Source organism: Rhinolophus hipposideros (genome assembly GCF_964194185.1).
Source record: "Rhinolophus hipposideros genome assembly, chromosome: 10".
NCBI lineage: Eukaryota > Metazoa > Chordata > Mammalia > Chiroptera > Rhinolophidae > Rhinolophus > Rhinolophus hipposideros.
The window spans coordinates 32,991,791-33,017,647 of NC_138056.1; the positions used below are offsets into that span (position 1 = coordinate 32,991,791).

The following is a 25,857-nucleotide window of genomic DNA, read 5'->3' on the forward strand; positions in this document are numbered from 1 at the left end:
TTTATATATATATATATATATATATATATATATATATATATATATATATATATATATATATATATATATATATATATATATATTTATTTATATTATATAATTATGTACAGGTATTTATAACCATAGGTCTTAACAATGAGGAAAGGCTAATACATGAGTTTACAACAAAATTAAAACATAAACATAAATGGGATTTATAGATGATGTAATACAGAACTGTACACCTGAAATTATGTAATTTCATTAACAATTGTCACCCCAATAAATTAAAAAAAACATAAAAAGATTTGAGAATACAAAGATATTTTAGCACTGTCTTTCAATCCCCAAATCCAACTATCTATGAAATTTACTTAAAAATATCAAAGAAAAAAACTAACCCACCCTCAGACCCCCCAAAAATACAGTGGAAAAAATAAAACCACAAAAAAAAACACACGAAAACTGGGTAGTCTGGGGTAACCAAACAATAGTTTATAAGCCTCAAGGCAAATAAATAAAATAGGAAAGAAAAATCAAACTGAAAGATGTAATTAATTTTTGTTCTAGGTCAGCAGGGGTCTATGACAAAGATAAATCTAGAATCACATCTATTTTATAGTTCTCTTTGGAAGGCATCATAGTATCTTCAACTCCACGTACAGATTTACCTTCCTAATGACATGTGGTTGAGGGTAACATTAAAATCAGTTCCACAACACACATCAAACAGAAGCACGAGGAGATGTTAGGAAGAAATTCACCTGGGATTTAAAATTATGTGCAGATAATCTACTTATTAGATAGTTAGTATTTACATAACTGAGAAAGTGGGAGACACTTGCTCTGAAAAACCAAAGGGAATTTCTGGTTTAAAAACAGATATTTACTCTCAAACGCAAGCAAGGCCTAGAATGCCACTCAAAGGAAAAGGGCTTTTTTTTTTCCCCTCTGTAAATGATTCTTAGTAATTAAAACAGATATTAGAAAGAAGAGAGAAAAAAAGCCTTAAAATTAAAACATAGTCATATAAACTACGTGTGTCAGCTGATTTGGGGACAAAACTATTTAGGTTAATACAGAATATAAATATGCCACTTTTTGTCAATTTTAGCTTCACTACCTTGTTACTATCACTTAAACAGGCTATCTCTAGATCTTTTAAATGTTAATTCCAATGAACTTACCTTCTCTCTGCGCAAGTCATTCAAATGTAAGAAAAAAACAACCAAAGGAAATTGAAAATGAAAACTAATAGGCAATGGTAACAAATAACTGGAGCACAGCTTGACATGTGCTTGAAAAAGATCAGATATGTTAGAATGCCTGACCACAGAATAAATTCCTCTTTTGTTTCACATATAGCAGGGGTGCCAAAAAAAATGTGTATACATGACTTGTATTCATCTTTTGTTATCGGTATATGTTGAGTATTGCAATTGTAATACAGTTTTTTCCTTTCTTAAAATGTGTAGTATACATTTTTTGTGGCACCCTCTGTATGTCTTGTCAGGGGCAAATGGAACTGCTGAGGAAAAAAATAAGCATTAAAACCAAATATTTATAGGAGCTGAGTCAAGCTGCAAAGGCAAGGTCACAAATAAATAAAATTTCATTGAATTATACCACAGTCAGAAAAATTTTGGTTATAACATCCCTTTAGACTGAGAGAAGAGAAAACAAACGGTAATTAAGAACAACAATGATGATAGAAGAAAACAGAATGAAAGGAAAATACATTTACATACAGTAAATTTCTGGGAGAATTGGATCATGTTTGCAATTTGCTGAGAATCCTTCACAATAACTTTGAAGTACAGAGGAAAATAATACAGGCATGTAGCTTTGTTGTGCATCTTAAATATTCCTAAGAATTAGAATACAGTTTCAGAATGAGCTGTTTGTCACTTTGGATTTCAGAAAAAGAAAGAAAATAACTCACAGCATTTATAAATGGAATCGTTTAAAAATCTATTTTAAGCCACATTTTGCTTATTTATCCCATACACATAAAGGTAGGTGCACACGTTCATTTTACACATGCTCATTTGAAGAACAATGACTTGAAATAAAAATGAATTATTTTCTCATGTATTTTGGTGTGATGCGTAATTCTTTAAAGAGGACAGACATATAATGTGTGTATGTAACAGGATGGCAGCCAATGAAATAAGATCAGACTAGACCTTAAGAGGAAGAAGGAAATTAAAAATTATCATTATCACTATCACCTGCAGGGAGTAATTTATCATTTCTGTTCTTCATTGGTATCATGTTCCAACAGCGTGTGGTTACAGCAGATACAATTAGGCAGCTGTCCACAGAAGTAGGAGGATAATGTGCTTTTGATGGAGTTTATCCAAGCATGGAGATAGACTGCTTGTAATCCATGCAGTAGAATCACTATAACGAAATTACAATTCATTTTTTTGTTTGAGTATTTCTTTCAAAATCTTAATATGGAATTTAAAGCCAACTGATGAGTCTAAATCAAGCAGAGAAAGAGTAAGAAGGTAATGCATAAAAAAGATTTTTAGTTTACATCACTGTATGTATATAAGTCAACCAGATGAAAATACAAACAAAAGCCATAAAAGCTGCTGCATAATGAACGTGGACTCTACTAGTAATAATTGGTATTTAAAGTAAGAAAACATAATCAACAAATATGAAAATTATGTATTATGAATTTTCTCCCAATATTAACTGTACCTTAAATTATGGGCTCTTCCTTCTTCAATTAATTTTCTATTTTATCCCAAGAGAAAACCTGCATCTTTTCTTTCTTTCATGATTCCTCTAGGGAACAACACACATTAAGTGCCATATACTTCTCAAGGGATATTGTCAAGTTGAGTAGTTTAGAAATAGACCAAGCAATATGGAAGTGGCAAAACAGACAATAGGTCTAAAAATACTGGGGGTGCCAAAAAAATGTATACACATTTTAAGAAAGGAAAAAACTGTATTAAAATTGTAATAATATATACCCATGAATAAAGATGAATACAAGTTATGTGTATATATTTTTTGACACCCTCTGTATTTTAAAAGGTACTTGTACTGAACTCAATACAATTAACTTTTGATCTACTTGAAATATTCCCAAATTACAACTGAATTTTTAAAAAATGTACATAGACTGCTCCCTTGTAATTTCAAAACTGCTTTATATTATAGCAATTTTAGGAGGCAAGAAGGGTCACCTCTTCAGAGGCTAAAACATAAGTACTTTAATTCTGATATTTGATAAACTGATACTTTACATGCTCTAACTGCTCTACATTTCTTGCTGGCTATATACACAAGATACTGTTTTATACATTCAATATTCAGTAAGATTTACCAAAATTTTCACTTTTAAAAACTTTTTAAAGTATAACGTACATGCAGAAATTTTACACGTAAGTGTCACATCATGGTGAATTTTCAAACAGAATACAGCTGTGAAACCCACATTCAGATCAAGAAATAGAACATCCGGCTCCCCAGTAATGCCCCTGATGCTCCTAGCTAATCCTAGGTACCTCCACCCCCACAGGGTATATACTATTCTGATTTCCCTTTCCCCCACGGCTTTATTGAGATGTAACTGACATATAACATTGTCTAAATTTAAGACGTGCTACGTGTTGATCTGATACTTACAGAACGCGAAATGATTGACACCATCACATCACATAACTATCAGGTGTTTTTTGTGGGGTTTTTTTTTGTACTGAGAATATTTAAGATTTACTCTCTTAGTAACTTTCAAGTGCATAACAGTATTATTAACTATAATCACCATTATATACATCAACTCCCCAGAACTTATTCAACTTATATCTAGAAGTTTGTACCCTTTGGCCATCTCCCCATTTTTCCCAGCCACTGGTAACCACCATTTTACTCTCTGTTTCTACAAGTTTGGCTTTTTCAGATTCCAAATATAAATGATATCGTACAGTACTTGTCTTTGTCAGATTTATTTTACTTATAATGCCTTCAAGGTCCATCCTTGTCACAATGGCAGAATTTCTTTCTTTTTATGGCTGAATAATATCCCATTATATATACACCACGTCTCCTTTATGATGGGCACTTAAGCTGTCTCCATGTCTTGGCTATTACTGATTTCCTTGTTTTCTGAGTCTTGCCTTGGTAACGCTTTAATTTATCTCTCTGATACCTTTAAACATACATTCTTTTACCTTTTTTCAGCTCTTATAGTTGTTCTCAGCTAAAGGGCGACTACATTTTATGTAGTCCACCACTACAGGAGCCAGAGTCTTCACCACACTATTTATTTCTACCTAAGGCCTGCTGCCTATAACACTCTCCCCCATTCTCTAAACTAGTTCTTTCTTACTTGTTATGTCTCAGTGTAAACATTACTTCCTCTGGGCAGCCTTCCCTAATCCCACAGAGTAGGTTCCAGCACACCCGTTAAATGTCCCTATCCTCTCTAACACCACTCACCATACTCATAATGCTTTTTGTTCAGCTGGAGACCCCTACAGGCCCTGAAGGGCAGGCTCACCATGTCTGTGCTCACCTCCATATCCTCACTGCCTAAGCACAATGCGCGGGCATTCTCCCTAAACAGGGAAAACGACTGTGTAGTTACAAAGGCATGAAATAGCCTGGGATGTTCAGGGACCACAGGAAATTAATAAAGATGTGTTAATTGAGTGAGCAACTAAATGAATGATGAAGTGATATAAAATGCTCAAAAGAAAACCATGATGCTTTACTTCTCTTATAACGTCTTATTTTTTCATTCAAAACTGATTATTAGATGTTAACTACTTTACAGAAATACTCCCTGATGTCTGTACCAACAACCATTAATCATTCCCCACTAATTTAGTGCATTTGGTATTAGGAAAGTTTTGGGGAAGAAGCCAAGCCTAAGGTAAAAAGGTAAAAAGTTAAATATAAGGTAAAAAGTTAAATATAAACAGGATTATCAAGGAGTAGGTAAGAGTGTGTCTGGCCCAGGGTATCTTTTATATGCCTCTGTATTACATTCCATTATAAAGCATCATATTACAATTATCTATATAAATGTGGCCCTCCCTTACTAAACAAAGGTCTCTGGAGTCAGAGCCATTCTTTGTTATTATATCCACAATGCCTAACACAGAAGCTAACACACAGCACTAGAATTCAATACATGCTGCTTGAATAAAAGTCATCTTGAAAAGTAATTTTTTTCTGTGATTGCCACTGAAAAATCTTGCAGCCCCGTGCTTCTCTATATTTCGATCTCCTTCTGGTTCTGCACACATCATCAGTTTCCCACTGCTCAATATCAATGTTCACTGTTTCCTTATATTCCATTTTCCATGCTGCTTTCCAAAGTTTCCTAGAAGGTATCCACATAAGGGATCAATTGGACCATCTAATTACTCAAATGGCAGAAAATACTATCAATGATAAGTGAACATTATATTTTTAACACAAAATAGCAAATACATTGAATTTAAAAATCAAGGCAGAACAAAAAAATTAATTCTGTGACTGCTGCAGAGGTTTACAACTGAACACTATTAAAATTCATTTTTGTGGCTAGGTGTTCAAGCTCTACTAAACGCCACTTGTTTTTACAAGCTTTTAGAAGTAAAAATTAAGAGATGAAACATTGAAAGAAACTCTGACAAGAAAAAGGGGGCAGGTAGAAGATATGATAAACTTTACTTTCCAGAAATGAACAGGATTTTTTCCCTTTTTTGAAAAGTGATGTAAAAAGATGGCTACTACCTCCTCACCTGAGCCCTTCTAAAAAGTATCTAATATCTGCAGTAAGAACTAAAAATCTGGTAGTATTTATTTATGTTTTTCAAAGAGCAATTATACTAGTTATATAAAGCTTTGGCTTTATATTTGTAATTTCAGGGTTTTTGTTTATGTTTATTTGTAATCTCTGCACACTGCTGGGTGAGATAATGCCCTATATCTCTGAGGCCTCAGGACTCAGTCTGGCCCATCCCACATCCATGGGGTTGAATGCTGAATGAATAAGGATGAGAAAAGAAAAGTCAGACTGAACACTATGATGCAGCCTTTGGGGACAGCCTGCACATATCACTTGTTATAGAAAAGGCATTCTGTAATAGTTACATCACTGTCTCAGTGATCTAGAAATTAAAAATGTGACTGTAAAACTGTCGGCAGAAAGGAAGGATTTTGCTTTGAGAAGCAGCTGATTTGCATGAATGTAGCACGTTGAAAGACGGTCTCATTTCTCTACTACATTAGCTATTCAGGTATATGAATAGGTCAAAAGTTTTCGTTGCATACTTTGGCCTATAAAGAAACTAATCTTCCTTTATAGACCAGTGGCACTTCCAGCCAAACCAGTTACACTGCTTCAATCCTGATAAATAAGTAAACCCACGTACAAAATCACACAACCCTAAATCCCCGTAAGCAAATGGATAAGTTAAAAATTAAACTTAAACAACCTTTTCTTTAAGAAAAGCAGCAAGATAGGAAAGTGAATGGTAATATTAACCGGACCATTTTATGAGCATTTTCTTTGTGCCAGGCATAGTGGTAAATGCTTCCATGTATTATCTAATTTAGCACTCAAAATAATACCCAGGAGATAGGTACTCGTGTTATGATCTCCGCTTTTCAGATTAAAAATTTGAAGTTTAGAGAAATTAAATACCTCTTATAACATTACACTGGTAAACTCACCCCATTGGATCTAACGCTGAAGCTTCTAACCATAGTGCTACATTATCCACTGTTTAAACTTTCCTCTTTGATTATAATAATTATCAGAAAACTCCCTTCTATTTCATGATTGGTCCTTTTCTCATTTAGTCTCTAGAAAAGAGAAAAATGGGATGATTTTGGTAACTATTAAGTTCTGAGCCATCTGGTATATGTAACAAAATTCTATTTTTCCAATTTTTGACTTATCTTTCCTTAAAGACTGATTCTTCCTGTGAATACATACATATACATCAGATGTCTGGAGACATTAGGTGCTTTAGGATTTTTAGAAGAACTGAATGCCAATATTTACTATGGTTTTGCCAGAGCGTAAGTTAAAGGGAATCTGAACTGGAAGATTACTTCCTTATAGGTCATTACACCAGGGAAAACTGCCTGAACCAAAGAGAAAACTACCTGGTCAAACTCATTTATTATCACAACCTAATAATTCTAATTGGCAGCCTCTGAGATAAGTCTAGAGAGAACTCCCTTGACATCTATAATCAAGAGTCCACTCTTATTGATTATTTGATAAAAAAACCATTTTTATGCTTATTGCTGTGCTTGAGATAAGTATTTCAGTACTGCCTGAGTGTGATTATTTCTCTCATAAATTTATTCTGACCCTTGGCATTGCTGATTTCAAGCATAACCATATACCTATCTCAAATTAAATTATGTTTGTTAATGTAGCTTAAGAATTTCAACATTCCACTCAAAAATGTAATTTAAAACAATTTATTGTTCAGTCCTTTTATGATATAACTCAATTGGAGGCTTCAGAATCAATGTTAATGAATTTTTAAAACTGCAGATTCAGAGACCTTATTTACAGCATGGCTTTCTAAAGACAAGTTATTTTACTCAACTTCAAGGTTCCTCATTTTGTGGACTCTTGAATTTTGAGTAGGTTTAAATAATAGTTTAACATTACAGGTGATTCTTCCCACTATTCTACGTGGTGAACATATACCTCCAAGTTAATACGAGGTGGGAAACATATATTCTTTAACATTAAGATTTTCTTAATGGTATGTTTCCAAGGAGAGAGTACAAAACTAGATAGGAAAGCAACTAAACAGAGAATGGGTTGAAGAAATCCAGATTTTAAAAAGACTAAAATCCTCTGGAGTCCAGTTTAGAAGGTTAGACTCTCTTTGGTTGGGAGAAAAAATGAAAGATCAAAAAAGATCAAGTAGAAGTGCCCAAAATTTTGTAGGTAATGCATAGAGTACACTGAAACTTCAATCAAATCTAAAAAATATAAGAACTAGATAAAATCTATTTGAATATGAGAGAAAACGTCCTTTTATAGTAGACGATAAGTCACATAATGGAAAAATTTTTGATAATCAAAATTACTCTGGAAAATCCCTTTACTAAGGTTTCGAATTGGAGACAAACAAATAAACCATCCCTCAATAAGTTCAATACAACCAGTTCTTCTGGCAACGGCACAAATCACCGTCTCTTTGGCTAGGCTCCAGATGAAGTAGATGGCGTGTAACAGAGTGCCATGTTGTATTAAGAATATATACTTTTAGAGACAAGAATCACACGCAACCCAACAAGACGCTCATACTAGAAAAATACTTGGACGCTGATAAATAACTGACAAACTGGCAGATGTGTTTTCCATCTCATGCTCACTTTGGGGCACATGTGCACTAAATAAAATAGAAGGTAGAACCGACTGCACTATTTAGATGATTGTTCCTCTCATGGACTCTCTTGTTTTATTATGTTAATTGTTAATTTGGATTAAGTTATATTTTCATATGATGCTACTCCATTGGAGCTGCTTTTTAATAAACAGCTTTTAGAGCCCATTAACCTCAAGAAGTAGCACAAGTTAAAAAATACATCCTAGTTCAAGAGTGATTTACGTAATTTTATGATTACCTAAAATGCCTTGTTAAACAGTATTAGCTTATTTGGGGAATATTTTAAAAACATCCCCCTACAAAGCATTCTTTGATTCTACTCTCATATGTTATATCTGGACAAAATATATCACAAGTGTGACTTGACAAGGCAGGCCATAGAAGAATACCCCAATTCCCTACTGGATATCACTACTTGCATATCTCAAAGGCATTTCAAATTCAACATATTAAAAATTGAGCTTCTGATCCTCACCTCTAAACCTGTTCTTCCTCCAGTTTTCTTTGTCTTACAATACCATCATTCTTCAAATTGGAGTCACCAGTGTTACCTCTTTCCCTTATCTCCTATTCCTTAATCCACCTTCATGTCCTATCAATTTTTCCTTCTAAATAGGCTTTGAATATGTTCATTTTTCTCCACCTCCACTAAAAAACTACCTTTGTGCAAGTCATTGCTATTTCTCGCCTGAGCTGCTGTAATAGCCTACCCACTGGCCTCGCACATCCACTCTGGTCTCCTATTTGTTCTCCACATTCCAGCCATGATCTTTTCCAAGTGCCCTTCAGATCACATCACTCTGTTTAAAAAGCTTCAATTATTTCCCACTGGTCTAAGGAAAAGACCAAATATCACAAGGTGCTAAACTATCTGGACAGCTCTCCACCTTCTTTAAACACTATGGTCTACCTGTTCCAGCCATGCTGGATTTCTTTCATTTCCTTTTACTCATCAAGCTTCTGGCCACTAGAAGCCCTTTTTTTGGTTTGTTTTGATGAACCTTTTAAGTGAAATATCACATACATGTAAAAAATACAGATATTCTTTTTTAGCCAATGTGAGAATCATTGTGTATTTAAAAAAATGTTTTATGAAGTATACAGTATAAAATATATAACACTGTATAAAAGTGAGCACATCACTGGGATACACCTGGGTGAACTTTTACAAAGTGAACACACTCGACTACTACCCAGACCTATATAAAGACCACTCCCAAACCCCAGAGCCTTTATTATCCCCCTTCCAATTATTAACTCCTCCCACAAAATGTAACCATTATTCTGATATTTATCACCATACTTTAGTTTAGCTTGTTTTGAAAATTTACATATTGAAACTTTTCTGTATCTGTCTTTTTTGGGGGGCTTTTTTTCATAAAAATTCCATTCATGAAATTCATTCATGTTGTAGTGTATAGTGAATATCACCTCTTTTAATTGGTATACACTACTCCAAAAATATACCGTTTTATTTATCCATTCTACTATTAATGAATGTTTAGCTTGTTTCCAATTTGGGGCTATAATGAAGAATGCTGCAATGGACATTCTTGTACATGTACTTTTGGTGAACATATGAACACACTTCTGTTGTTTGAAGACTTGAAAATGAGATGGTTAAGCCATAGGATAAGCATGTGGTCAGCTTTGGTAGCTATGGCAGGTAGCTTAGGTGTATAGAAACCACTTAGCTCAGTACCTATGCGTCATCACTCCTGCAGTTCTTAGAATATTCTCCTAGTGTGATTCTTTAAAAATGTTCAACCATGAAAAACTTCTAACATATGAGATCAGACAATTAAGTTTGCAAACTCACCCTAGAAAAAGTGCTCCATACCTCATTGCTGAATATCACTAGGGTCACCTTTGAAGTACTCCCCTTGGGAAGCTATGCACTGACGCCAGCGCCTAGTCCACCCTTCAAAGCAATTTTGGAACTCTTTCTCTGTAATGGCCATCAGAGCTGTCATCATATTACCCTTGATGTCCTGAATGTCATCAAAATGTCTTCCTTTCAATATTTCCTTTATCTTTGGGTAAAGAAAAAAGTCATTGGGGGCCAGATCAGGTGAGTAAGGAGGGTGTTCCAATACAGTTCTTTGTTTCCTGGCTAAAAACTCCCTCAGAGACAGTGCTGTATGAGCTGGTGCATTGTCGTGATGCAAGAGCCATGAATTGTTGGCAAAAAGTTCAGGTCGTCTAACTTTTTCACGCAGGCTTTTCAGCACTTCCAAATAGTAAACTTGGTTAACTGTTTGTCCAGCTGGTACAAATTCATAATTAATAATCCCTCTGATATCAAAAAAAGATGAGCAACATCGTTGCAACAAGTTCCCAAACTTAATTGTCAGACCTCATATACACAATTATATTAGGTTGGTGCAAAAGTAATAGCATTTTTTTGAAATTCTTTTTAAACTTTTAACCTGCAATTACTTTTGTACCAACCAAATACAACCTCTGATAACCTATAACTTATATTCAGCGGTTACCAGTATTTGCCACATTTACTTCATCTATTCTCCCTTCGTCCCCCTTTTTTGGCTGAACTATTTTGAAGCAAATGCATGACATCATGTCATTTCTCCCCTACACACTTCAGTTCACATCTCTAAAATGTATGGATATTTTCTCATATAACTACAATGCTTTTATCACATGCAGTCAAATTCTCAATAATTCTTTGGTTTATCTAACCATAATTCTTATGGTTTATCTAATCCATAAGGTGGATTATAATATGTCTCCCCATTAATGCCTTGTGAATAAAAGAACTGTTTGGCTTATTTCTATATTCCCAATGCCTTACAGCTCGTAGCACATAATACTACTTAAAAAACAGTTCTGTGGGGAAAAATGAAGAAATTTAAGTATTCCACCACCAACTAAGCCTAACTATAAAGGTCCAGGTTTCAGAAAAAAGTAGAAAATACAGGACCATGCTCTAGATCATACGGTCATTCATGCAAGGAGAAACCTAAAACTGACCATAGAGGCAGAATCACATAATTAGAAATGCCCTTCCCCCACAAGACATAAAATTTACTTAATGAAGCCTATTAAAATATATACCAGATGTCCCACTAAAATCTATGATGCAAGTTTAAGACAAGTCTTACTATTTCTAAGCAGCACAGATGTGTTTTAATAATTAGTTTCTTTAGCTGATTAGCTTTGCAAGGTCAAAATTAGGTCAATTTACACCCATAAGTACTAAGAACTGATTTTACACCCAGGAATGAGTTTGGAATTGGTAGGTTTCTACTGTCAGAGAATTTCCAAAAGCCTTGTAAAAAGATTTAAAGAACACTATTGCAAAGAAATGGGCCCATCTTGATTTTTTTCTTAAGCCATTAAAAAATATAAAGCTTAATTAAAAAGTAAAATGAAAACAAAAAGTACTACAAGTAAGGGATCTCTAAAGTTTGAATTGTAAACATGTAAAGTTTCTTTTAATAACATCTACATTAGCCTTAGAAACCCATAACTCAAAGACTTGCTTTGACTCCATCCAAAGCTAAATATTGATGCCTCTTATCTTTTGACCATTTGTCAAGTACAGCATTAAAAGAAAAGAAAATTGGGAGATAACACACACTTTATTTCTGGCTTACTGACTTCACTTTTGTTTATTTTTATTTACTTTTCCTAACTTTAAAAAAGTCCTAAATATGTAGGCTCAGATTTATTTTCCTGATTGAACTTTCAAAAACAATGCACTCAGAGGCTTCAGTTTCTAGTTAGGATGCAGAGGTATGCAAAAGACCTGATGTAACAAAAAGAAAACACTGGATAAACTAAAGAATCATATTTTTCCTCAAAACCATCAAACAGCCTTTGAAGCAAATAAATCTAAATAAATTATTTCTAGAGAGGGATGAGCTGTTCCTAGTTGAGCAGACAGAAAACAGTGGTTTTCATAACTGAGGGCCATTTATCCAACACTGGGTCCATGTGGGCAAAGTAGCAAAAATGCCACAAGCACAGGAATTTTGCTGGGACAGGAGAACCGAACAATTTTTAATGGGTTGGCCTGGGCTTAGTATGGTGCACTGGAATTTAGAGAAGCCGAAAAGGCAGCGCCAGTCTTCTCTGCAAACCAAGAAGGCAGATGAAGCTCGTGGCTGTGCTTCAAAGCAGGAAGAGAGAGGTTTCCTTGCAGTGCTGAGATCCTAAAGCCAAAATCATCTGCAACCACACAGTTCATCATCATCATAAATATGACAGTGCTAGTCAACTCTCTGCTATTCCAGAAACTCTTGCCCAGGAAGATGACGTTTGTTTAAGGCACCTCAAAAAAAACCTATTTATGTTAACAAGAGATTTTTCAACTAATCCTGAGAGTAAATACCATCTTCTCAAGAGTAGATGACTCAACTAGATTGTTTATTCAAGGTTCATTTTGAAACCCAAAACTCACTTACTCTACCAATTCTCAACTACATAATGAACCATGCCAAATCCAGATCAGGACCTTTCCTCTCCCCTCTAACCCCTTGCTCTGCATTGAGAGACCTGTTGAAAATCAGATCTCCCAAACATAATAAAGTCCTGACTTTGTCTTCTTCCTTAAACTCAGTTTTAGTTTGATGGTCTTTTCCAGGAAGTGGGCAAGAGGGAGGGTCCTGAGCCTATGGCTGATCCTAGACATTGGAAGTTAACTGCAATGGTACAAAGCCCTGACCAAACTCAACTCCTGATTAGGTGAAAGAATTAGCCCCTCATCCTAGCTACGGAACAAGGAAGTGGACTGTACTAGGAGAAAGTATTTAGTCTGTACTATTCTTTTATACAATGTCTAGCATAAAATATGAAATTATGAAATATGAGAAAAAACAAAAAAAAGATCCATAATCAAAAGAAAAAAGCAATAGAAGTACTCACAGATGGCTCAGGGAATCTGCAAATAGACTTTAAAAAATGATTACAAATATGGTAAGGAATTTATATAAAGAGATTGAATAAATTGGGTTAAAAAGATGAAAAATGATGTCAAAAACTAAAAACAGAAATTCTTGAACTAAAAAAAACCCATAATATTTAAAGTAAAAATATTTATTGGCTATCTTAACAGCAGAAAGAATACAGATGAAGAAAAGAATAATAACTTAAACAATATGTGAACAGAAATTATCCAAAAATGAACTTACTAAATGGCCACCATTTTTTTCAAACTTTTCATCCTTGGAAATAGAATAGGCTTCTTAATTTAAAATAAAATCTTTTTTTGATAGAGAGTGGGGAGTGAGAGAGGCAAAGTTTTTATTCTTCCTCATGGAATACTGCTTGTAACATTTAACGACCACTATAATTTTTCCTCCAGAAAATACCTCTCTTCTATGCTTCCAGTCCTAAACCACCCTGTCTGTATTTCTATATTCATATCTTTATATTCATAATGACCTATTCTTAGCACCTGCCTCTTGTCACTTAAGTGCCTTTTCAAGACAGAGACTAGGTATTATGGTTTCCTTCCTTTTCTTTTTTCCTTTCCTTTGGCCTTTCTGTGTCCAAAGATTTCAGATGTGTACCTAGCACACAGTCAGCATTTAATATTTGTTTAATAAACTGAAATATCTGTTAATATAAATTTTATATTAATATAAAGATTTTAAGTTATGATAAAAATTTAAATAACTTTCAAATGCCACTGTACTCCTATTTATGTACTTTGATAAAATCCAAAATAAAAGCCTTTATTGTAAGAGGTTTGTAAATACAAATATAAAGTCTGCTGTTCATAAAGTATACAAATCTCTAATCACTGTTGTACACCTGAAACTAATATAATATTATATGTTAACTGTAACTGAAAAATAAAGTTTAAAAAAGTTTTAGGAAAAAAAAATGTCTGCTGTTTTTGATTTAATCCATTGGTTCATCTTTAACAACAGTAGTAAAATAAAAATGCCTAGCAAAAATAATTTATAAAAATAGTCTTTGTTAAATATGGTTTAAAAACATATTTATGAGTTTATAGAAACTGAACATTGCTGTCCCAGTCATTATTCCAGTGCATGCTAATAGAGGTAGAATAAAAGAAAATATAGTGCTGAAATTAAGATATAAAACTTATTGCTTTAAGAGATGATATATCAAATAAAAAATCTTTCATGTGAAAGACATTATTTATATATGTGAACATGTAACCTCATAAAACCATCTTAAATATTTTCATTTACAAGGTGAACAACTCATTTGTTTGACAAACGGCAGTACGAAAAGTCATTTAATGTATACCTAAGGTTATAAAAAAGGGTGCTTGTCTACATCTTTAAGGAGCTTAAATAGACAAATGCCAATAAAAATGGTGCTGGAACATATCGAGAACATTACACAATTACATAAATGTCACCGAAAATAAACTAGAACTCACAAGATAAAACATATTAGTTTTAAATTGTATAGGACTTAAATCACCTGCTTTTGAATATCTATAAACTTTCCATAAAATAATGGATTTTATTGTTCATTTACTGCAAGGTTAGGCATACTGATATGACAGAACGTCAGCTAACTAAAATTTCATACCTTATCATAAAAGCAAGACTGATTTGATCTAAACTGTCAATATCATATAATACAGTAAAAAATGGTCAGAAAATTGCTATTGTATGCATTACTAGTATTCATTGGAAAATTATCCTTCAACCATTATAGACAACCAAGCCTTAAGACATTTACATATAAATATCGTATCATGTTAAATTCCCAAAAACATAAAATAAACTGTCAATGCACAATATTAAATTAAAAATGCTGTTAAATTTCTTCGGTGAGTAGATGGATGCGTGTGCATGTGTCTCTATGTATGCTGATGAGGGAGACTGCAAAAAAAAGATGTCTTTCCATTAAAGGTTCTAACAAACTTGAGAAAGCCATCTAAAAACACTATCAGTCTACACCACACATGCTACTGAAATTAAATGCAAAGAGGGTATTCTTAGCATCTTGTTACTTTGAAAAATCCAATTTTCTCTAATATTTTAATTAGGCCACAAATTTAGAATCTCATTAAGAAATAAATGGTTATGCATATACTTAAAATGGGCTTAACTACTCAGAGAAATTGTCCATCTTATTTTTCAGCCATGCATTCAAGTTCCAAGCACAAGAAAAAAATTTCATATATTTTAAGGTTTGTACTTAGCAATACAAAACTGGATACTTCTTTCTTCACTCTTATCTAAAGAAGCCACATCTCTTCCTTCCCAAAGTAACTTCCTCCATCTCTTTACCAGGCACTGTTTCGTATTTTTAGTATTTTCACTAATTCTTCTGACTATATACAGGAGAAACAAAGTTCCAATTAGGCACTCACACTTTTTAATACTTTTGCATAATAATTAGCTCCAGATAGATGGTAGGGGAAAAGTGTAAGGAGATGGCACCACCTCAAAGAGCAAAATAATTGCAGCAAACATGGGTAGATAGTTGGGATTCACAAATAATGAAAACATACTACAAACATTAGGTAACAAAATCGTATTCATTTCAGGCTCATATTTGAGGAAGCATTCTGGGAAGAAAAGGAAATTTCTAAAAAATGTAGATGCTTAACCAAATAACTATAAAGTTACTCTGAAAGCATGAAGAAAAAAATTTTTCCAAGATCTACTTCTCTCTTGCAAAGAGGATGAGATATGTGGCTTATTGTATAACTTACTCATGTATATCTGTCAGTCCAATCTCTGAGGAAGAGCACATTTTGATTATACACATTCTCTTTCACTGTTCCTCCCAACAACTACTAGACTACTGGCCAAGAATAAAAATTTTCGAATCTATTTCAAATGTAACATGAAACTTCATTTCTTTCAACCTGGAATTTGTCATTCATAACATTTCTCTATGTTCCTTTAATAGTTTATACTTTCCACCAGGAAGATTTTTTGGGTCAGGAAGGAGTAAGTATATCTCACAAAACTTTATAGAGATTTATTTATTTCTTCACTCATAATATGGGACATAATATCAGTACCCACTTCAAACGGTTATAATGAGGACTAAATGAAGTAACACTTTTAAAGTGATTAGTACATTAAGATTTCCAGTCAAGATGGTGGAGTAGGTAAACGCTATGCTTGCCTCCTCTCATGACCACATCAAATTACAACTAAACTACAGAACAACCATCACTGGGAACTGCCTTATGCCTAGCTAAACAGAAGCCCTACAACTAAGGACATACAGAAGCAGCCACCTTGAGACCGGTAGGAAGGGTAGAGATGGGAACAAGCTGGTCGCACACCTGTGTGTGCGAGGAATAACTTGGCTGTGGAAATCCCCGCTGAGGAGTGAGGGGTCCCAGCCGCACACAGGGCTCCCTAGCCCAGGGCCCCAGTGCCAGAAAGAGAAGTCCCCAGCTTCTGGCTGTGAAGACCAGTGGAGGCTATGGCTGAGGGAGGGCAGCTGGAGTCCCAGGCGCTCCTCGGAAAGGATCCGTGCAAGGACTTACTCACTGACCCACTCACTCACTCTGAGCTCCAGCGTTGGGGCGGCAGCTTGAAAGGAAGCAGGGGCACATGGGGAGGAACTGAGTTGTCTGCTTCTCCGTCTCAGGGCAAGGCGGGGGGGGGGGGGCATAGCTTTCTCCCAGACAGAAGGACTGGCGGAATCCATTATTTCCTTGTTGAGCCTCCTCCCTCCCAGCCTGCAGCACAGTTGGCCTCTATATCTGAGTCTCCATCAACCTACCGTGTTTCTCCAAAAATAAGACCTAGCTGGACAATCAGCTCTAATGTGTCTTTTGCAGCAAAAATTAATATAAGACCCGGTCTTATTTTACTATAAGACCGGGTCTTATATAATATCAAATAATGTAATGTAATATAATATAATACAATATAATACTGGGTCTTATATTAATTTTTGCTCCAAACGACACATTAGAGCTAATTGTCTGGCTAGGTCTTATTTTCGGGGAAACACAGGTAATTCTGATCATTTACCCAGCCCTGGGGATTCCCTGAAACCCCATCTCATGTAACTTACAGGTCCACCCAAGCCACTACCAGTGACTTTTCCATACAAACAGGCTGTCTTGACTCATGCTGTGGACTTTCCTAAAATCTCTCAAAGGTTCACAAACCCCAAGAAAGCGGCATCTCGCTTTGGCATGCCCCATACCTTTTGCTGAGTGGCCCCAAGCCTGGCATTGGCAGCAGAAAGCCCTGGATTGAAGATCGGCATCTTGAGGAACCTCCACGCCCAGGGTGGTGGCAGCCATTTTCGGATTGCTTTGTGACTCATGCCAGGTGATCCTGAACTTGGTCTGTGGCAGGGCCCCTCCCAGGAGGCTCCAGCGCTGGCATGCCCTGGGGCCAGCTTCAGACACCAGACACCAGCCGCCTCTGAGGATGACACATCCATAGGGCAGACTGGGCAGAGCCTGCTATGTAGGGTCAGCTTCTACACGATAGCTCCTCCACTGTAGTCATGGCCAGTCCTCACAACCAATCAGCCTGAGGATCAATCCCTCCTATTGCTGATGTACAAACAGCAACTAACGCTCAACTACAACAGGAGGGCACACACAAACCACACGAGGGACACATTTGCAACACCAGTTCAGGTGACCAAGGAGACTGTGCGACTGGGCCCCACAGAACACCTACTACATAAGGCCACTCTACTAAGATCATGAAACATAGCAGCTCTACCTAAGACACAGAAACAAACACAGGGAGGCAGACAAAATGGGGAGATTAAAAAACCATGTATCAAATGAAAAAAACAGAACAAAGCTCCAGAAAAAGAACTAAACAAAATGGAGACAAGTCACCTACCAGACACAGATGCAAAACACTGGTTATAAGGACGCTCAATGGCCTCAGGAACTTCAACAAACAAATAGGAAACATAAAAACGGAGACAGAAAACACAAAAAAGAGCCAGTCAGAAATGAAGGCTATAATAACTGAAATAAAGAATGCAGTAGACGAAATCAACAGAATAGACGAAGCAGAGAATCGAATCAGTGATTTAGAAGATAAGATAGCAGAAAATCCCCAACTGGAACAGCAAAAAGAAAAGAGAATATATAAAAAAAATAAGGACAGTTTAAGGGGCCTCTGGGACAACATCAAGAGCACCAACATTCGCATCATAGGGCTACGAGAAGAAGAAAAGAAAGAGCAAGGATTGAAAACCTATCTGAAGAAATAATGACAGAAAAATGTCATAACCTGGGGAAATAAAATGACATACAAGCCCAGGAAGCACAGAGTCCCAAACAAGATGAACCCAAAGAGGCCCACACCGAGACACATCATAATTGAAATGCCAAAGGTTAAAGACACAGAGAGAATCTTAAAAGCAGCAAGAGAAAAGCTGTCAGTTACCCACAAGGGAGCTCCCATAAGACTGTCAGTTGATTTCTCATTACAAACTTTGCAGGCCAGAAGGGATTGGCTCAAAATATTCAAAGTGATAAAAAGCAAGGGCCTACAACCAAGATAGCCCAGCAAAGCTATCATTTAAAATCAAAGGAGAGATAAAGAGCTTCCCAGATGAGAAAAGGCTAAAGGAGTTCATCACCCCCAAACCAGTATTACAAGAATACTAGAGGGACTTCTTTAAGGTGAAAAAAAAGAAAAATCAAAATTATGAATATTAAAATGCCAATCACTACATATATATCAACAATTATTTTAAATGTAAATGGATTAAATGCTCCAATCTAAAGATAGGGTTGCTGAATGGATAAGAAAATAACACATGAAGTGTGATCAAAAGATATGGTGAATGTTTAAATAAAATGTATTACAGTAAAAGATGCATTACCATTAATCCCCCTCAAAATACTCCTCATCGCTTTGAACACACTTATCCCATTGTTCTTGCCACTTTCTGAAGCAGTTCTGGAAGTCCTATTTCACGTCTTTATTTCATCCTCCATCATGACAATGCTCTGTGTCACACATCGCTTCTGGTACGGTAATTTCTGTCAAACATTAGGTTGGTGCAAAAGTAACTGCGGTTTTTGCAATTATTTTCAACCTCCTGAACCGCAATTACTTTTGCACCAATCTAATAAAAACATTACGGTGTGCCCTCATCCACCTTATTCACCAGATCTGGCACTATGCGACTTCCCCAAAGTCAAAATGACCATGAAAGGTAAACATTGTGAATTGATTCAGGACATCAAGGGAGCCTCGACAGTGCAACTGAAAACACTCACAAAAGAGGACTTCAGAACTATGTGCTACAGAAAGTGGCAAGAATGATGGGATAAGTGTGTTCAAAGTGAGGGGGAGTGTTTTGAGGAGTACTAATGGCAATGTATCTTTTATTGTAATAATTATTTTTGTAATTTAAACATTAACTGTATTTTTTTATCATTCATTGCCTGTATGCTTTCTATAAGAGACTCACGTCAGATCGAAAAGCACACAGACTGATATTTCATGAAAATGGAAATGAAAAAAAAAAAAAAAGCTGGGTCAGCAATACTTATGCCAGGCAAAGAGACTTTAAAACAAAGGCTATAACAAGAGACAAAGAAGGACCCAGTAGTCCCGCTTCTGGTATTCATCCAAAGAACCCCAAACCACTACTTTGAAGGGACATGCGCATCCATATGTCACTGCAGCATTGTTTACAATGGCCGGGGTGTGGGGCAACCTGGGTGTCCTTCAATGAATGAATGGATAAAGAAGAGGTGGGACTTATATAATAGAATATTACACAGCCATAAAATAGAATGAAATCTTGCCATCTGCAACATGGATAGACCTAGAGGATACTGTGCTGAATGGAATAAATTAGGCAGAGAAAGACAAATGCCATATGATTTCACTTATATGTGGAATCTAAAGAACAAAATAACAAATAAAACAGAAACAAATTCACAGATAAGGAGAACATTTTGATGGCTGCTAGATGGGAAGGGGGTTAGGGGCTTGGGTGAAAAAGGAGAAGATATTAAGAAATATAAATATAAATGGGTAGTTACAAAACAGTCATGGTGATATAAAATATAGTATAAAGAATATAGTCAATAATTTTGTAACAACTATGTATGGTGCCAGATGGGTACTAGATTTATTGGGGTGATCACTTTGCAAGTTATATAAATATCGAATCACTATGCTGTACACCTGAAACTAATATAATATAGTATGTTAAAAAAAAAAAATTCTACTCACAAAAAAAGAAGGGAAAAAAATAAAGTGATTAGCACACTGCCTGACACACAAGAATTCAATGACTTAGATATTATCACCATGGGAAGACAATTTATATTGATTAATTATTTGACAGAATAATCTCAGAAGAGTTAACGTGGAATAGTAAGTAGTGAAATTTATATCTTCAGTTCCTGACATGCAATCAATAAATATGATTCGAAACTATACATGCCTCTGCAGGTGTTACAGAACTAGGTTACTCAGCAGTAATCAGATATATACAAGTCCACTCCAATCTCCTGCCACCCTCCTCCCAAACTCCAGGCCTATCTCATTTCCAGACTTTTATATTAAAATCATTCAGACAATTTGGGAACAAAAATATAATTCTAAAAGGTTTTTTACAGCTATAACAATTTATTTCTGATTTTTTTAATGGAACTAGGAAGGTACAGAGAGAAATGCAGCAAGTATCTATTTGATACATTATTCTTCAATACAAAAATTTTTTATTACAATGTTTAGATTAAACAAACCACCATTTTTTCATTTTTTTTTCTATTTTACTCTGTTAAATATACAGAATAAAACTAAGATCACTAAAGGATAAATACAATTTTTCAACATAAAGCTTCTTGTACTCTATCCCAAATAATAGAAAATAATTCTAAATATGTGTTATGAAACTTTCTATAATGTAACACTACTGTAGCTAAACCTACTTTCGAGACTTATTGATAACTAGGGTACAACAGAACCTAGATTCAGCCAAACAGATGTGCTGGATGAAGATTTGTAAAAGGCACGGGACAGCATGAGTTGGATGGGGGGATAGGAACAGGATGGCAGTGAAGGGGTTTATTCATCTGGGGTTGTCAGTGGTGGCGACCCCTTACTGAGTGGGTTTACAGGGCCTGCAGCGGTAGAGGCAGCTTTCTCCTTACACCAGAGCAGGTTTTGTAGCAGGCCAGTCTTAAGGTGTACTTCTAGGAGTTGTTTCTAGAAATTCAAAATATAGCCCCTTCCTTTAGCTCTCTTAATCTGTTGGGAAATTATCTTATTCTCTTTAGCAAACCCCTTTCTGCTTACAAAAACAATCTGATTTGGACTATGCCACCTGAAACTAAGAACTCTGACCAATACTCAGAAAATAAAGAACATTTCAATGAAACTCAATAAACTCATCTGTCCATATAAATTTCAAAAATGTGCACAACTAAAAGCAAACACAGTTTTTGATGTCGTCGCTAATTTTACATTTGCAAAGGTCTCCAAAAGTAGATTTAAAATAATATTATTTAGTAATACTGGTGATATGAAAATCAATTTCTATACAGGAATTCTGTTATTGATTGGTCATTTGTCATTAATCAGGAGGTCTTTTTTAATTCTCAAGGATTACTAATATCAAAAGACAGCGTAAATCTAGGAATTAAAGCCTTTAGCCTGACTAAATTACTTCTGTTACTGAAAAGCAGAATTAGCAAATCTGGAAAAAATGAATGAAATTTTGCTTTCCATCAATTAAATACATATAATGGGTGCCCCAAAATTCTAAATCTGGAATCTAGATATTTAACTTTTAAAAAATGTAAAACCAAGTTCAACAAACAGAATTCCTCAAAACATCAAAGCACATTGTTAAACTCATTTGGATATAAAATAATTATTGGATCAAAATGAACTGAAACAATTCTAAAGAAGCCATAAAATCTTTTGTATGTCAATCTGAACAAAATATTTGAAATAATTAGGTTGAAGAATGAAAGACTATAGTCCGGTTCACACAGTTTTTGACAACAGTTTTCAATAAAATTTTTAACTTTTGAAGATATAATTAGTATTGTTAAAATTGTAATTTTTAAAATAATATAAATATATATATATCAGTATCACCTATAAAATTTATACTTTCTTAAGTAAAGGCCCACATTTTAACATTCTGAGTCTCCTGGTAAAGGCAAATATTATCATAACATTAATATACATTTAGAAATTATTTCAGAAAGAAAAAAATTAATATATTTTAATTACCTAACATTTCTGGCCACACTGTAGGTGCATTCACATGTTATCTCATTAATCTCTGTAACCACTCTTCAATATAGAAAGAGTTATTACCATTTTTCTTAAAGCAGTTAGTTAGTTAGTCTGTGGTACAGATTGCCTAGGTAACTTGAACAAAGTAACAAACTAGTGAGTGGTAGAACCAAACGTGAATCCCGATCTGTCTAACTTCTTAAGCCCATCCTTTTTGTATTATACCAGGTTGGTTTTTTAAAGAAAAGCAAATCATCATTCTTTATTATTTTTCACACATAAATATAAAATATTATACCTAATAATATCTTACTTCCATCTCAAATGAGTATTAAGAGTTATTGGGAGGAGCAGAACATGAACTTCAGTCTATGAAGATAAAGCTTTAGTGCTCTCAATTAATTATGATAAGTAATTATGAAGAATCTACAAAGAAAAATCATAATGTAAATATGGTTTCTGAATACTTACACTTCTGAACTGAACTTTATTGAAGTCTCCTGACCTATTAAAACAGATCTGTTCAGTACACTAACAAAGGCAAAGATAGAATGTCAACGGCAATAGTCTTTTACATTAATCACAAATGTGGTAATTAACTCATTAGCCTGCCAATCAACTGCACTGCTAGTGAAATTTGTGAAAGTAGAATGAAATAGCTTACCGTGCACAAGGATGTCTTTGTGATTTTCAGGGTAAAATCCGAAGAAAACTCCAAATCTGAGACAGATGTGGTATGACAATCTATATGCTACCCATTTAAAAAAAGTAGAGGAAATAATTTAGTAAAAAGTAAAAACAAACCCAAACCAAACAGATAAATATTTTTTTATTCAAAAAGGAGTACTGTAAACCAAAGTCTTGTGAACTTTAATCATTCACACCTCATTTTGGAGATTGTTTCCAAATTTAAGGGCTACTAGCACTATCATTTAATTTTTATTTAAATCAAATTAGTATTTTTTACTTAAACTTCTTGTAAGAATAGTATATATCAAATCATGGCTCTGATATAATAAAGTTTTTCTAAGACACACTACTTTCAAATAAAAGATGTTTCCCTGTGTTCCAACTAAAATCATTTTGTACACCACTAGTGGTATATATTTGCTATAAATTATGTGTGGTAATAGTCAATATTTTTATAGGAAATGCCAACTTGAAAATATGCCAATGAAGAGGACAAGGTATTTTAGAATTCATTTTGTAACTGCATTTGAAGATAAGTTTATTAGATATTAGCAAAATCTACAACAATTCCAACCAATGAGTAAAAAAAACTATGAAGATTCAGCTAACAAAAATGGCCAAACATCCTTATATTTAGACTTTTCCCTGGTTCAGCTCCTTCTGTATTTCACTATGGAGAGTAGATGGAATCAGCTACAGCAGTGTGACCAGAGTATACTGTAAAGCTGTCAAATGCTCACACGTCATCAGTACATGTAACAGTGAGCGCTATTCATATGACTACACACCTGAGGCATTACTCTAATTTAAATAGTTTGAGAAAATTTGAAAGAAGTTACAACGTGGTTGCCTTTTAGTTGTAGAGAAGTTGGGGAACACAGAAAAAATTATATTTACCTAAACAAACAGATGAATAAATAACTGATTAATGTTTAAAAAAAAAGAGAGAAAGGGTATGTATACTTTTTGAATACCTTCATTTCTCAGTCCTAAATTTTCTGTTTCAACTATTTATTCATAGCAGTTTTTGGTATTTAAGAGCGCAGTAGAGATATTAGCCCACCCCTCCCCCCCACAACCCTTCTCTTTCTGCTCAGCCTTAATAAGGCTGAGGTGGCTGTAACTGTATGCTCCTACCCTAAGCCAAAGAAGCCAAATAAATCCCTTACAATCAGTACCAGAACATGAACAATCCTATAATCATTAACCAGGCTATATTCTTTTTTCTTAAAAAGCTGAATACAATTTTAATCAGCTCGCTCTTGTTGAGAAACTTTACATTTTCATTATTCTATACTAATTTTAAATTCTCTATCCATTTAATAAAATCAGTATTTACTGAATATTTACTTTGTGCAGAGAACAATTATTGATGCCTTGAAAGTAACAGTGTGAGTAAAAAGAGGAGATAATGTTCTGAACCTAACATTAAACAAGTTTGCTTGCTTGCTTGATTTATTTAACTGAAACAAATTGAGGAGTTTTTAAGAAAAGCAATATGGCTTTTCACTGCAAAGTTATTATTCTATTCATGCAAATTTGACATAGCAAAATTCACAATAAAAACTAAATATTATCATAGTGAAGAATAAGATATTAAAACACAAAGAAATTAACTGAATAATCTGAACATAGTAGGGCTTTGGTTTCATGGGAGATTTCAGTGTAATGACTTAATCTGAAAAGCCTGGAAGAAATTTGAATGAGAAAAGGTAAATTGTGTGGAATATATGATATGAATGAATTATACGTCTACAAATGAGAAGCTGGAATAAAGCCAGGAGGCAGTGGTGAAGCAGAAATGGCAATACAGCACTAACCCAAAGGAAATGATTCAAGCCCTCAGTATAAGGAATTTCAATATATAAAGAGAAGTGATTTCAAAGGCTGACATAGTCAACTGGTAAGCATTATGACTTCAAGTTGCTTTAGAATGATTAAAATAGGAAGAATAATTACTGTTTTGAAGGCCCACATAAAAAAAAAATCAACATTAATTTTAAATACTGAACTCATAAATGAAAACAAAGAAAAATGAAAATGCTGTTATAGAAAATAAAATTGGTAACAAACACTTACCTTAATGCTACAAGGGTCTGAAATAAGAGTCTTTGGATCTAAAACTTCTACAACAGCTTCTGGAATAACTGCTTTCTTCATGCAGGACATGTTAAAGCCATAGACATCATCCCAAAAAGCAATTCTATCAGCGTGTTTATTCGTATCACTTACTGCCACAAGGCTGATTGTGCAAATATCAGGGTAGACTGTAAGAAATAAAATATCCAACAATTTAGCATGATCTCTCTTTAAGACGAAATATAATTTCTTAAAGGCTAAATATAAATAATAAATCCCTAAGTATGGATGACTAGCAATTGATCACTAGCAGTGGTAGATTAATGAAGGTATAAATCAGGAAAATAACTAAGTTTCATTTTGTAGCCTCTTTAAAAATAAAAACTATTTCCATTATTGTGATGGTAAGATTAAAAATAAGGATTTCATTGACGAGTTCTTATTAAAATAATTAAAACAAAATGACAATTAAACAATCCTGAAATGAATATATTTATTAATATTAAACTTATAATTACCCTTTCTTATTATAAAAAGGAAATATCTATGTACATCAA

General features: G+C 34.4%; 1 protein-coding gene across 4 annotated transcripts in view; it reads right to left on the minus strand.

Moving 5' to 3' along the window:
* The window catches only part of PRMT3 (protein arginine methyltransferase 3), a 123,162-nt gene that overhangs the window by 20,864 nt on the left and 76,441 nt on the right, over nt 1-25,857 (minus strand). For all 4 annotated transcript variants that reach the window (XM_081064925.1, XM_081064927.1, XM_081064928.1 and 1 more), the window contains 2 exons: nt 25,301-25,488; nt 23,196-23,282 (listed from right to left, as the gene is read on the minus strand). In XM_081064925.1, the coding sequence (XP_080921051.1) occupies nt 23,196-23,282; nt 25,301-25,488 (275 nt within the window). The remainder of the gene's footprint in view (nt 1-23,195; nt 23,283-25,300; nt 25,489-25,857) is intronic.